At 43.4% G+C, this 14,081-nt stretch overlaps 1 protein-coding gene across 4 annotated transcripts in view; it reads right to left on the reverse strand.

Annotated features, from left to right (window-relative positions):
- Positions 1 to 3,094: 3,094 nt before the first annotated feature.
- Positions 3,095 to 14,081, reverse strand: part of ncor2 (nuclear receptor corepressor 2) — a 108,830-nt gene continuing 97,843 nt past the window's right edge. For all 4 annotated transcript variants that reach the window (XM_051423326.1, XM_051423328.1, XM_051423327.1 and 1 more), the window contains 6 exons: positions 13,441 to 13,575; positions 10,599 to 10,741; positions 10,434 to 10,487; positions 4,704 to 4,898; positions 4,327 to 4,506; positions 3,095 to 4,140 (listed from right to left, as the gene is read on the reverse strand). In XM_051423326.1, the coding sequence (XP_051279286.1) occupies positions 3,944 to 4,140; positions 4,327 to 4,506; positions 4,704 to 4,898; positions 10,434 to 10,487; positions 10,599 to 10,741; positions 13,441 to 13,575 (904 nt within the window). In that variant the 3' untranslated portion in view covers positions 3,095 to 3,943. The remainder of the gene's footprint in view (positions 4,141 to 4,326; positions 4,507 to 4,703; positions 4,899 to 10,433; positions 10,488 to 10,598; positions 10,742 to 13,440; positions 13,576 to 14,081) is intronic.

Raw genomic sequence — 14,081 nt, forward strand, 5'->3', positions numbered from 1 at the left:
AAGAGCTCATGGGAGTTACGTAAGGACGGGATCATAACAGACACAGTTTGACCTTCGTACGAGCTGAGCGACGGTACAGGAGATCACAGTGGCAGCTGAGCAGCACATTTATACAACAGCCACTGCTGAGTAACAGCAGCATTAACACCGCTGATCTATTCTATTTCTGCAGGTTCAATTTAAGGATTTATATTCATTATAAAGGCAATTTAACACCTATTTTATGTCCAAAATGGGTTAAAAAAAGCATGAAGCATATGAAGGGAAATCAGTATTGGCTCCATGTCTCGTTGGTTTTGGAGTTATTCCAGCATGATCAATACTAATATTTCCCCAAAACACATTCAGAATCAGGTTGTTTGCCAAGTAGAGTTCCATATATAAGGTTGCACGACAACAAACACAGTACAAGAGATGAATAAATCATTCTCCAGGACCTTTCCAGGAGTTTTTTTTGGACAATCCAGGACTGCTCTCACTCACAAATATAAGCTGTGGTTTCGGGGAAACTGACGACATTAATTTAGCTCATCACTTACAGTTCAAATCAAGTTTAATTTATAAAATCTTTACAGGAAATTAAACTTCTAGAAAGTTAAATCATTAATGTAACATCCCTGTGTATGTATATCAACAGCAACAAGAAACGTGATCATTGATAGGCTGTTTGTGTGGAGATATTTTAGACAATTGTTCCACTTTGCATCCAGTAACCCTTTTTTTTTTTAAATCCTACTAACAGAGTTTAAAACAAAAAACACACCTATGTGTACATAGACAATCTGAGTGAGGGGCTAAAATACAAACATTTCCAGGATATTTGTTCACTTTAATCAATTTCCAGGTGTTTCCATGACTTGAAAAACAGCCTCCATCGTATTTGAGACATTTTAGAACATTCATATTTTTGGATTCAAGACTTTAAGACATTGATATAATCTTATTTTGTTCAATTTATGAAGAATCTCCTCCAGGATTCAGTGTTTTCATCCTTTAAAAATATGCGTATACTGCCCCCTGGTGGTGCTCGACCTCCATTACTTAATGCACACACAGAAATAAGCGGACTCTGAGACCATGAATGGCAATAAGCTTTTTATTTAAACATTAAGGCAGTGTCTCTTTTTGTTTTTCATCTTTACACTGCTATCCACAAAGCTTGCTGGTGGGCATGTAGAATTTAAACCATGTGAATATTTCTTTTTTTTAATTTTTTTTTTCTCGTAATACCAACCTTGAAGCAAGCCACATAAATATTTACATCTCTTCAGTTTTATATACAATCCTTGCTATTATACAGTGGGTTATAATAAAAAAAAAAAAAAATCATTATGCACAAAATGGTTGAACAATGTACTGTTTATGTCGATCCCCCCCCCCGCGGACAGTGAACACATCAGCGATCAACTTATCTGAACGACTATTTTTGATTTTTTGTGACATGATTGAAAACGATAAACAAAAAAAAAAAAAAGAAAGAAGGATGCATGTTAAAATTCATTTTCAGTATACTTTTAAAAACATTAGTCCGTCATCGGTTTTAGGGAACAGCTGGATATGGCTTTAGTCTGTTTACCGTCACATTCTTTCAATTTCATCAGCGGATAAATGATACGTCCTCGCCCTCCCCCCCTCCCTCGATGACATTACAAACCCCTTCCCGTCAGTCGGACTACAAACATGGTTGAGCTTTCAGCGGGGGGGGGCATGGCGTGCTCGATGACCCGGAGGAGGGAGAGGAGGTAGTCCTATAACAGTCGTGTTGTGTGAGAGTCCGCAGTGACAGAACGAACCAGAGACCGGAGAGAGGTTACCCCCCCCCTCCGCAACTAAACGATGCTCGCCACGTCTGGGGGACAGAATCCGTTCCCCCGGTCGCACGAAGCCACGAGCCGGAAAGACCGGGGGGGGGGGGTGACCTTTAGAAATACTGCAGGAGAACGAGAGAACATGTCAACTAATGTTACATAAAACTAGCAGAGTGCTTCTGAACGCCGTTCCCCTCCACCCGCTACAAACACAGAGGGGGGGGGGTGCAATGAAGTACACTTGTATGTCGAAGGTCTCGTATCGGAGGTCTGACGCGGGCCCGTGGGGGGGGAACTGGTTTGGTGGTCTGGACAGTTAGAAAACTAAGGCTGTGATGGATTCTGAAGAAAAGAAAAATGCACACCGAACTTTTAGTTTGTTTTTTTTTTTAAAAAAGAGGACGTTTTCACTTTGTTTTTTGTTTGTTTTCAGATTTCCCTGCGTGGACAGTTTAAACCCTGTCATTGGGGGAGGGGTTGAAGGGGAGGGGGGGTGCTAAAAGAAAGGAATTGTGCGTCACTTGGTAACTTCAGTACTGTAGAATGTAAAATAAATGGCACTTAACACTAGGAATATCTCATAACTGTACAAAATCTGCCTCCTCTAACGCAGTGAAAGGTCAACAGCTCCTAGACGGGGTTCTAGTGGTCGCCGGCTGAGGCTGAGCCCGCCGTCGTGGACCAAAGGTTGGGGGGGTGGGTCATAGAAAGATGGCTTTTTGTTTTTGTTGTTGTTGTTGTTGTTGTCACCCCTTCGACGTGAGCGAACTCCGAGTGATGCTGAGGAGCTGAAGCAGCTTTGAGGTTTTGGGTCTGCGCCTGCTCGCGGCGGCCGTCGTCGCCCTCGTTCACTGAAACGTGATTGTCGCCGTGAGTGCGGGAAAGAATATCGGCGGCGAGACTAGAACAGATAAAAACTATACCTCCGCGGTGCTGTCTGTTATTCATTTCACTTGCCCTCACCCACCCACCCCCACCCACCCACCCCAGGACACGCAGATCCTTAAAAATGCCATCGTGAACAGACTGACGACTAAGTGCTTAATATCCAAAAACTGTTTCAACAAACACAGACATGGTTAATATAAAAACAGTGAGAAAGTGTCACTTGTTTCACCCCCGCCCCCCAGCCCCCCCAGACACCTGAAGTCAACAGGCCTTCGCCGTTCCTCAGGACCCTCCCTAATATATGACATCAGCAATGAACAGCATGTTTACCCTGTAAACCAATGATATGACCCTCCCCACAACCTCTGCTCCCCACACCCCCAGGACCCCCGGCTCCCCCAAAAAAAAAGATACATCATTGCAGATAATAGACGACAAATGACACCATCAAAAAGTTCACCATCAAAATGTACTAAAGGTCTCAGCTCACGTTCCAAACACAGGACTGGACTGAATTTAAAAAAAAAAAAAAAAAAAGAAAGGAGCGAAAGAAAAAGAACGAACAAGATGTCGACTCTCCTCCCCGTCCCCCTCGCACGTGTTCCTGTAGTGGTAGCAGCTGCACAGGCCGCCTGCACCTGGAGTTCACCGGGAAGAAACGTGAGAGGGTCCTCGCTGTGCTCTCAGGTCACAATCTGTCACTCAGAGCCGCCGCCACCGCCGCCGCCGCCGCCGCCGCCGCCAGGCTCCTGACCGAAACCTCCCTTCCACACAAGTGTCAGCACATTAGAGCGGTGCACCCCCAGAAAGGAGCAGGTCATTGTGTCTATATTGATAAGGCCAGTGAGGAAAAAGTAGTAAAAGGAAAAAAAAAAAAAAAAATGAACGAAAAAGAAGTGATTTGTCCTTTCGAGTAGTCCTGGAGTGAATGCATAACACGGTAAGTGCAAACACACACACACGCACACACACACACACACACACAAACGCACACACACACACACACGGAGCAGCAGCGGGGTTCCAGCTCGTCGCTGCGCGGCATCTCTGGCGTGTGAAACGGAGGATGCGACCCCTTGCTTGACGACCGATGGAGGAAATGCAGAGTGGAATGGTGCAGGTAGGTTCAGCAGGTGTGTGTGTGTGTGTGTGTGTGTGTGTGGCTGCAGCAGCACAGAGTTGGTGGACTGTTAGCTGTTCCTGTGGTTAACGAGGGTTGTGGTGTGTGTGTGTGTGTGGGGGGGGGGTCACTCGCTGTCAGAGAGGGTCTCGTACTGAGACATGAGCAGAGGTTTAGGCTCCTCCTCCCAGGACCGGCCCTGTCCGGGTCCCAAACCCGGGCCCTGGCCCCCCGGCTGGCCGGAGGACGGGGAGGGGGCGGACACCGTCCCGCTGGGGAACCGCATTATCAGCGGGTTACACGGGAAGGGAGTTGGAGTTGAACCTGCGGAGAGACAGAGGAGTTATTATCTGATCCTCCCCCCCCCCTTTAAACTCTGATATCAGCTCTTCCGTCTACATCAGTCTCATGTTTTAACACCTTTTAATTCGTCATCATGAAACTAAAGTAAAAACGTGCATCCTGTTCACTTATAAAACCTCCCGGGAGGAGGGACAAGGTGTTCTGTACCTGTGGAGGAAGGCCGGTCCTCCCAGACGCGGTTGGTAAGAGGAGTCCGTCTGTTGCAGTCTCCCTCGGAGTGGACTGAGGACACAGAGGACGGTCTCTCCCCCCCTGACTGGCCTGGTCCCGGAGATTTGGCCTTCCGTCCGTTAGAGCGCCCGCTGCTCTTTGAGGACTTCCCCCCACCTGCAAACAGAGGAGGCGGAGCTTAAACCTTTGTCCTGACCCAGCAAAAATTAGAATCCTGATTATTTCCCTCAATATTAAAGATCATTTTTATTAAACATGATTCCTCAAGGTTCACTCTCTTTATAGAATCATTTTCCAGGACTTTTCCAGGACATTTTCCAGGAATTCAGGACAGCACTTGCTCACAACCGTACCTTGTGAGAAGAAGTCCTCAGCGCGTCCGTCCACAGTCATACCGGAGACGCCGGAGCCCATCGGGTTAGCGGACTGAGAGCGTTCCTCGGACTGTTCGTCGTAATTGCCCATTAAGGCCTTTCTGATGATGGCCTCCAGGCCTATTGAGTTACCAGGTGTCTCTGGAGCCGGGTGGCTGCGGACATTCACGGGTCCTGTGAGAGGAAGGAGCGTTAGAGGAGGTAGTGCCATAGACTTCACTGCTCATTACGAGGTCCAACGCCTTCTGCAAACCACTGTCCACCAACGTAAAGCAAGCAAGGGTCCAGTAGAGTAGTTAACATGAGATCTTTCACAGGAGCTCAGATCCCACCTAACTCACACTGTGCAGTTTGTTCCTGCTCTACAGTGAAACAACTCATCGGTTACAGCCCATGTTGTTATGCTCAGAGGTCAATGGGTCATGGGACTGATTTATTTAGGGTTCACAGTCTTTTTAAGAAATCATTTTCCAGTTTTTCTTAGACAATACAGGACAACAGTTGCTCACAAAGGGAATCAGCCATAGGTGGTCATCTATGTTAGCCTGCTTTCTGAATTGACTACAGTTTTCCTCTATCTTTGATATAATAATAATAATAATAATAATAATTAAAGCTGCAAGCAGCGTTGGGCGGGACCTCGCACCCGGCGCTCGTCGGGGCGGGCCGCAAACGCGTCACGTGCGTTCGGGGTGCGCCGAGGCCACGCCACGTGCCGTCGTAACAAGCGCGGACCGCAACGCGAATCCGTCACGTAAATCAGCTCCAAATCAGCTCCGTATCGCCACGCAGCGCTTCCTTCCTGTTGCCAGTATGCTGTGCTTTCACTTTATCTGAATCTTGTCACGTAGACAAGTTCAGGGCGGGACTGTAATACGTAGGCTGATGTTATGAGGACGCGTTCAGGGCGAGACTGTTACAGAATATATGAAGTTTATTGGAAATTGGACATTGCACACTGAAGTTATGAGTACCGCTTAATGGAAAATCATCTGAATTCGACAAGGGGTCAGTGGCACGCAGTTTGACGTACAGCCACAAATAGCTCAATTCTTCATGTACACTTTGTTTTTATAAGACTGTCCAATTATGAAGTCGATTTGATAAGTCCCCTATTTATCTTGCAATTTAATAACTGACTTCCAGCGGTTTCCCACTATGCTCCACGAACAATACTCCCTAGGAAATATGGTTTTTAGATGTGGCTAGTGGGAGCGGAGGGGTGTTTGTGTTTCATCACTTTGAAAAAAAAGACCACAGAATTCAAAATGTCCAACTTTGACGAGACACCTGGGACACGCCCTTCAACGTACAGTCATAAATAGCACAACTTGTAATCAGCAAGATTATTCAAGAGTACTGTCAAGTTTTGAAGCAGATCTGATAAAGTCTCAAGGAGTTTGTTTGTTCAAATACAGGACCACGGGCTTCAAAATGGCCACCTTTGACGGCACGCCACGGACACGCCCTTCAACGTACAGTCACCAAATATAATGCGTTCATTCAGCCCCATGTTGTGACTGAACTGCCCAATTTTGAAGAAGATCCAATAGAATCTGTAGGAGGATATCATTCAAATAGAAGCCCTGAAATGCCAAAATGACATCACAGTGTGACATTTGTTCTAAATGGCCAACTTTGAGGGCACGCCACGGACATGCCCTGCAACGTACAGTCAGCACATATAATGCGTTCATTCAGCACCATGTTTTGACTGTACTGACCAATTTTGAAGCAGATTTGATAAATTCCCTAGGAGCAGTTAGTTCTAAAACAAGCCCAAAGAGTCAAAATGACCACAAAATGGCTGCCAAAAGTGCAAATTTTCAATGAAAATAGCCGACTTCCTGTGGGATTTGAGGTATGGGTCCAAGAGGCTTTTTGTACGCCCGGCACATTATACATGCCTATTGAGTTTCGTACATATCGGTGAAACGTGGCGCCGGGGCTGATGTTTTTTTAACCTGTAGGGGGCGCTACAAGCACGAGAAACCCGATTTTTGGTATGTCAGCTTCAGGCACCACTCTACACGTGCTCTGTGAATTTCATATTCATAACTATTACAGTATCCGCACAGTGATTTACCCTGCCACCAGAGTGCCACCTAGTGGCGTGATTTTTCCTTTTAGGGGAGCCTCAGGGAGCCATGGGGAAGCAGCGTACCAAGTTTCATCTTAATCACACATACCGTTGTAGAGCTATAAACTCCTTCATTTTAAAGAGCGCCACCTTGTGGTGATGACCTGAAATTGTGCACGATGCCTAAGGAAGACATGGGGAACTATGGACCCAAGGTTGGTGTAAATCAGACATACCAACGTGGAGAAATACCCCACTTCCTTTTTTGAAGAAAAATCAACAGGAAGTGCTAATTTTATAACTTCCTTATTTTTTAAAATATCACAATTCTTCAAATTACTTTTGTTGTCAGGACGGTCCACAGATGCTATGTGCAAAGTTTCGTGCGAATCGGACAAAGTGTGTAGGATGAACACCAAAAAGTGATTTATGGACATTTTGCGCTCTAAAAAAAAAAAAATCTAGGCGGAAGTGGGCGTGGCCTATATGGGGAGGTTCAGCTCCATTCACCGAACGCGTGGATATAAGGTTTTTGAATGTGAGACAAACTATGCGGGAGTTATTAGCCTTTCAAAATCGGCCGAAATAGCGCCACCTAGTGGCCTACCTACTGGCTGATCTGCATGTGACGCATGGAATCTCTAAGTTTAATGAGGCTTGACAAATCTGCCAAATAAAATTGAGAGTTCGTCAATGCACGGGGCTGAAAAACGCAGTTGAAGTTTACTAGAAATAATAATAATTAAAGCTGCAAGCAGCGTTGGGCGGGACCTCGCACCCGGCGCTCGTCGGGGCGCCGCAAACGCGTCACGTGCGGTCGGGGTGCGCCGAGGCCACGCACGTGCTGTCGTTACCAGCGCGTACCGCAACGCGAATACGTCACGTAAATCTGCTCCAAATCAGCTCCGTATCGCCACGCAGCGCTTCCTTCCTGGTGCCAGTATGCTGTTCTTTCACTTTATCTGAATCTTGTCACGTAGACAAGTTCAGGGCCGGACTGTAATACGTAGGCTGATGTTATGAGGACGTGTTCAGGGCGAGACTGTTACAGAATATATGAAGTTTATTGGAAATTGGACATTGCACACTGAAGTTACGAGTACCGCTTAATGGAAAATCATCAGAATTTGACAAGGGGTCAGTGGCACGCAGTTTGACGTACAGCCACAAATAGCTCAATTCTTCATGTACACTTTGTTTTTATAAGACTGCCCAATTTTGAAGTCGATTTGATAAGTCCCCTATTTATCTCGCAATTTAATAAGTGACTTCCAGCGGTTTCACACTATGCTCCACGAACAATACTCCCTAGGAAATATGGTTTGTAGATGTGGCTAGTGGGAGCGGAGGGGTGTTTGTGGTTCAACACTGAAAAAAAAGACCACAGAATTCAAAATGTGCAACTTTGACAAGACACCAGGGACAGGCCCTTCAACGTACAGTCATAAATAGCACAACTTGTAATCAGCAAGATTATTCAAGAGTACTGTCAAGTTTTGAAGCAGATCTGATAATGTCTCATGGAGTTTGTTTGTTCAAATACAGGACCACGGGCTTCAAAATGGCCAACTTTGACGGCAGGCCACGGACACGCCCTTCAACGTACAGTCAAAAAATTAAATGCGTTCATTCAGCACCATGTTGTGACTGTACTGCCCAATTTTGAAGAAGATCCGTTAGAACGTGTCAGAGGAAATCATTCAAATAGAAGCCCTGAAAGGCCAAAATGACATCACAGTGTGACATTTGTTCTAAATGGCCAACTTTGAGGGCACGCCACGGACACGCCCTTCAACGTACAGTCACAAAATATAATGCGTTCATTCAGCACCATGTTTTGACTGTACTGACCAATTTTGAAGCAGATCTGATAAATTCCCTAGGAGCAGTTAGTTCTAAAACAAGCCCAAAGAGTCAAAATGACCACAAAATGGCCGCCAAAAGTGCAAATTTTAAATGAAAATAGCCGACTTCCTGTGGGATTTGAGGTATGGGTCCAAGAGGCTTTTTGTACGCCCGGCACATTATACATGCCTATTGAGTTTCGTACATGTCGGTGAAACGTGGCGCCGGGGCTGATGTTTTTTATCCTGTAGGGCGCTACAAGCAGGACAAACAGGATTTTTGGTATGTGAGCTTCAGGCACCACTCTACACGTACCCTGTGAATTTCATATTCATAACTATTACAGTGATTTATCATGCCAAAAGAGCACCACCTAGTGGCGTATTTTTTTGTCCTTTTAAGTGAGCCTCAGGGAACCATGGGGAAGCAGCGTACCAAGTTTCATCTTAATCACGCATACCGTTGTAGAGCTATAAACTCCTTCATTTTAAAGAGCGCCACCTTGTGGTGATGACCTGAAATTGTGCACGATGCTTAAGGAAGACATGGGGAACTATGGACCCAAGGTTGGTGTAAATCGGACATACCAATGTGGAGAAATACCCCACTTCCTTTTTTGACGAAAAATCAACAGGAAGTGCTAATTGTATAACTTCCTTATGTTTTATAATATCAAAATTCTTCAAATTACTTTTGTTGTCAGGACGGTCCACAGATGAAACGTGCAAAGTTTCGTGCGCATCGGACAAAGTGTGTAGGAGATTCCCCGGAACAGACATTTATGGACATTTTGCGCTCTAGAAAAAAAAAAATCTAGGCGGAAGTGGGCGTGGCCTATATGGGGAGGTTCAGCTCAGTTCACCGAACGCGTGGATATAAGGTTTTTGAATGTGAGACAAACTATGCGGGAGTTATTAGCATAACGAAATTTGCCTACAAATAGCGCCACCTAGTGGCCTTCCTAGTGGCTGACCTGCATGTGACGCATAGAATCTCCAATTTAAATGAGGCTTGACAAATGTGCCAAATAAAATGCGAATATTTTAATCGTTAAGGGGGTGAAAAATGCGAGCAAAGCCGCTAAAAATAATAATAATAATAATAAACGAAGGAAAAACAATAGAGACCTTCCAGTTCATACTGGCTCGGTCCCTAATAAACATAGGAAAAACAATATGGACCTTCCAGTTCATACTGGCTCGGTCCCTAATAATAATAATAATAATAATCTTTATTTATCCCGCACTTTTCAGCACAAAGGATTAAAAACATTCCAGGTGGCAATAAGGCAAAATAAAATCAGAAATGAAATCACACAGAAATGAGGTAAAAAAGAATAAGAAAAGAATAAGAAGAAAACTACAATAGTAGTTTTAAACAATTAAAAGATACTAAATTAAAAGCATAAAATACCACTAATATATAGTAAAACCAACATCACCATTATAATAGATTAAACATGATGGAAAATGAAATGTTGTGCCAGCATAAATAAAGGATTTTATTTTTTCCAGGATATTTGGTCATTTTAATCCATTTCCAGGTGTTAATGTCCTGGTATCCCAGGAAGCGTGGGAACAAAGTTATATAACAACTCTTATTATAATATATCGTGAACTAAAGCGACAGTTGCAGAGTGTAAACTGTATTTCCTTCCATAAAGCCGCTGTCACAATGCTGCTCCTGCTATTGAGCGTCACTAAAACATCTCCAACAAACAGAAGGTGCGTCACAGGGACTCACTTTAAAGCACTTTAATAATGGATGAGGTTTAAAAAGATTACCTGCAGTTGTAGACGCCGGCATATTGAAGATCTCTGTTCCAGGCTGTCCGGCATCTGAAAGTGGGAACAGGGTTTCTTTTTAAAAGTCTCTTTATTAAATCACACGTGAGGTAAGGAAACTATTCTGAGTCGTGAACTCGGTGGCTGCGCTGAGGTCAGACTTACTGAAATCACCCTCGTTTCCCACCACCGTCATCTTCTTGATCATCTCCTGTTTCTTTGACTTCACAATGGCAGACGTGCTCTCGGTCAACTTGCTGAAGAAAGCCGGAGGCTGGGAGGTGTTGGGAGGAGAACGGGAGCCCATCCTGCAAGAAGGGAAAGGAGAGCCAGGAAGTGATATTAATATATTTAAAATGCATAAATTACTGAGTGTAGGTTGGATGTTTCAATGCAAAATGTGATTATCTGTAGACAATGTGCGGCGCTCCTACAATCTGTACAAGTGTGGGCTCTTAAGAAGAAAGTTCCTTCAATATTAACCCTGAAACTCTTCCCAAGAAATCATTTTCCAGGAGTTTTCTTACAGGACAACACTTAGCTGACAAACGGTTATATCATTTACAGGTAGACGTTGCATTCAAAGCTTTTGATTATTAAGTACAAAGTGTTTGTTGCATGAAGAATTCACGTCGCTGTGCAAGTATTTATTAACCACAAGACATTTTCACAAAGGGCTTTCATGGGAATACTGCTCGTGGCTCGAGTCAAGTTTCAAACTAAATAAACAAAGGGCTAAAATACAGCATGTCTGGAAAGATTGTCTCTAAATTTCCAGGTTTTCCAGGATCCCCTGTAGCTTTTCTTTCTCTGAGTTAACAAACATGAACGTACTGCACCTTTAAGTCAAAATATAACCCTCAAGATATAAAATCTTGAAAAAAAGGTAAAATGCTTCAAAATAATTGAAATTGTAATTTCTTATTATTTAGAATATATGAAATACAAAGTAAACAATTGGTGTACCGTACCTTTAAATCCAATCAATCAATTATTATTTGTAATAAAAATATATCACTTCATACAAGCAAAATCTAACAAAGTGCTTTACAGATTAAAACAGAAAACTAAGAATAAGAAAAGGAAATACCAAATAATAAAACTGAATGAAATGATTGATAATAATAATAAAAACATAAATCGTAGTAAACATAATACGTAAATAAAATCCATTAAAGGTAAATCTTGAGTTTGCGTTTAAAACTCAACATAAAAGAAATGAATTCTGTAGTTTGCTTGTAAAAAGAAAACACAACATACAGTTTTACCTCAAGTACACAAACAATCGCACACTAAACTCGACCAAAACAACAAAACGCTGGTGGCCAGAGTCGTTGCTCGTGGACGCTGAGGCCACAAACAAAATGGTTTCTCTCAATAATGAGCAGTAAGATAAAATAAACTGGTAGCTGGGGGAGGTTTTAAGGTGTTTTAATCTCCATACGAACCCGACAGAGAGCGAGAGAGACGAGTCTTCTGGGGAGGAACCGCTACGCAAAAACCTCTTCTGCCACTCGCAAACAAGAAATCTCATCACAGAAAGTCGTGCTGACAGTCCAGAAATTATTATTAGTCTGAAGTAGAAGTACACATGTTAAACTTTCAACCTTCCCCTTTCAGCAAAGCTTTCTTAACACTCTGGTTTCTTCCCCTCTCTCTCTCTCTCTCTCACACCGACGCTTCCAGTTAAGAGAAACTGAACTCAAAGTTCGCTGCTCCTCTCGCTGTTGTGAAAGCTTTATGTGAAGCCTTAATGCCGTCTGACACACACTCCCAAATCTGTAAACATTATTCTACTAATATTTCAACAGCTGTTTCTGATACTACGCCACTGTGGTTACGGTTTGGTTAGGGTGTGTTCAAGAACATGTCACATATACTCTTTAGATACTCTGCTAAACATCTAAAGTGAAACAGCTGAAATGTCCCTGTAAACTGTCCAGATAAAGTTTTACCAAATAGTCAAATTATAGCTGCTTCTATCAGATTTGCAATTTAATTCTTTCAGTGATCCCACAGGTTAAACTTCTGATGAAGCCAACTGGGGTTTTCATCGACACAAAAGCAAACTAAACTCAGCTGTGAAGACAGAATCTGTCCAAGAAAATGACTAAAAAGGACTAAATAATAGGACAATATGATGTCTTTATATCTGGCTCCATACTTCTCTCTCCTTTCAAACACACTGCTCTCCAGAGTGAAGGCAAGAATCAGTTTCCTCTATAGATGGTCACAGTGACAACCCTGCATCACGGTGGTTTGCCTCCATATCTCTTCATCAAACTGGACGTCATCTACCGCACCACCATCCGCTGTATTCTCCACTCAACTGACCGTCACTGGCGACAGATCATATCTCTACTCAGCATTTCCAACAGTAACCAATTCATCTTCGAACTAATTCATCAGTTTGGACGCTCCTATGGTCCTCCTACCGCCTTCCGCCATCACTGTTTTCAGTCAGCCGCCCACAGTGACTGGAAGCAGCTGTGAATGTCGCTACAACTGCACCCTTATTCCATTTTCCTCCTTTAATAACCCAGTACATACGTTAGTTTCTGATCACTGCACCTTGCTTCTAAACCCACCTCCCTGCAACACAGTGCTTTTATCTCTGTTGTGTACTGACTGTATATATTGTGCGGTTTTAACTGTTTAACTGTATCGTTTCTCACATTAGCTGTATGTATGTTTTACTTTCTACTTAAATAAAAGGTCAAATAAAAAGGGAATTTTATCTAACTGTAAAGGAAGGACTCTCTGTCTGTCTGTACTTTGATTCCAGGAGTACAGGTGTACTGTTGTTGTTTTTTGTTTTAGAAAACATATTTTTCAGTTTCACTTGTAATAAAAATTGCCTTTCATCCTACATTTTGTGATTTTTTTCCCTCTCCCTCTTTTTGCATCATTAAACACTAAACTATAGGAAAGATCATTACACGTGGCAAGCTTGACTGGACCCACTTCAGTTAATACAAGCAATAAAAACATATTCTCTGGCCCTTACCCTTGCTCTCCCTGCTCGTTGGGGTAGGAGGCCCCTCCCTGGACTTCAGGTTCAGAGTTGGCCCCGGCAGGAGACACCGGTTCGATGCCATCGTTTGAAACGCTGACAGGTGATGTCTTAGGCTGAGGTGGAGACCTGCAGAGAATACAAAGGCAGAAACGTTAACAAGCACGTCAATCCGAATCAGTGAGTCATCAGAAATCAGCAGACAGTGCCAGAGCATGTGAGCAGAGCGAGTTACTCTACTTCTCTAAATCCCACATCCAGCTGATCTCTATGATGATCTCGTGAATTATGTGTTAATGCAGGGTGTCGCTTCCTCTGCAACAACACAATTAAAAAGGACAATCTTGTGATGATGTGCAGGGAGTGTCCTCTCTCCCGCTGCCTCTGTGTGACACTTGACAATATAGGACAGCACTTGCTCACAAACTGTAATTTATTGGACACTTTTCGTTGTGCGTGGCTGTTCTGACCACAGCTGATCTGCACAGCGAATTGACTAGTTTCCTACAGTTTTCATCTAATTCCTCTCGTTCAAATCAAGTAGAATTTACTTCATTTACAGAAGACTCAACTTCTAGAAAGTGAAAGGTGAAAAATGAGACTAGGTTTATATTTTTCCAGCATATTTGGTCATT

The sequence above is a fragment of the Dicentrarchus labrax genome, unplaced genomic scaffold, assembly GCF_905237075.1.
Source record: "Dicentrarchus labrax unplaced genomic scaffold, dlabrax2021, whole genome shotgun sequence".
NCBI classification, from domain to species: Eukaryota; Metazoa; Chordata; class Actinopteri; family Moronidae; genus Dicentrarchus; species Dicentrarchus labrax.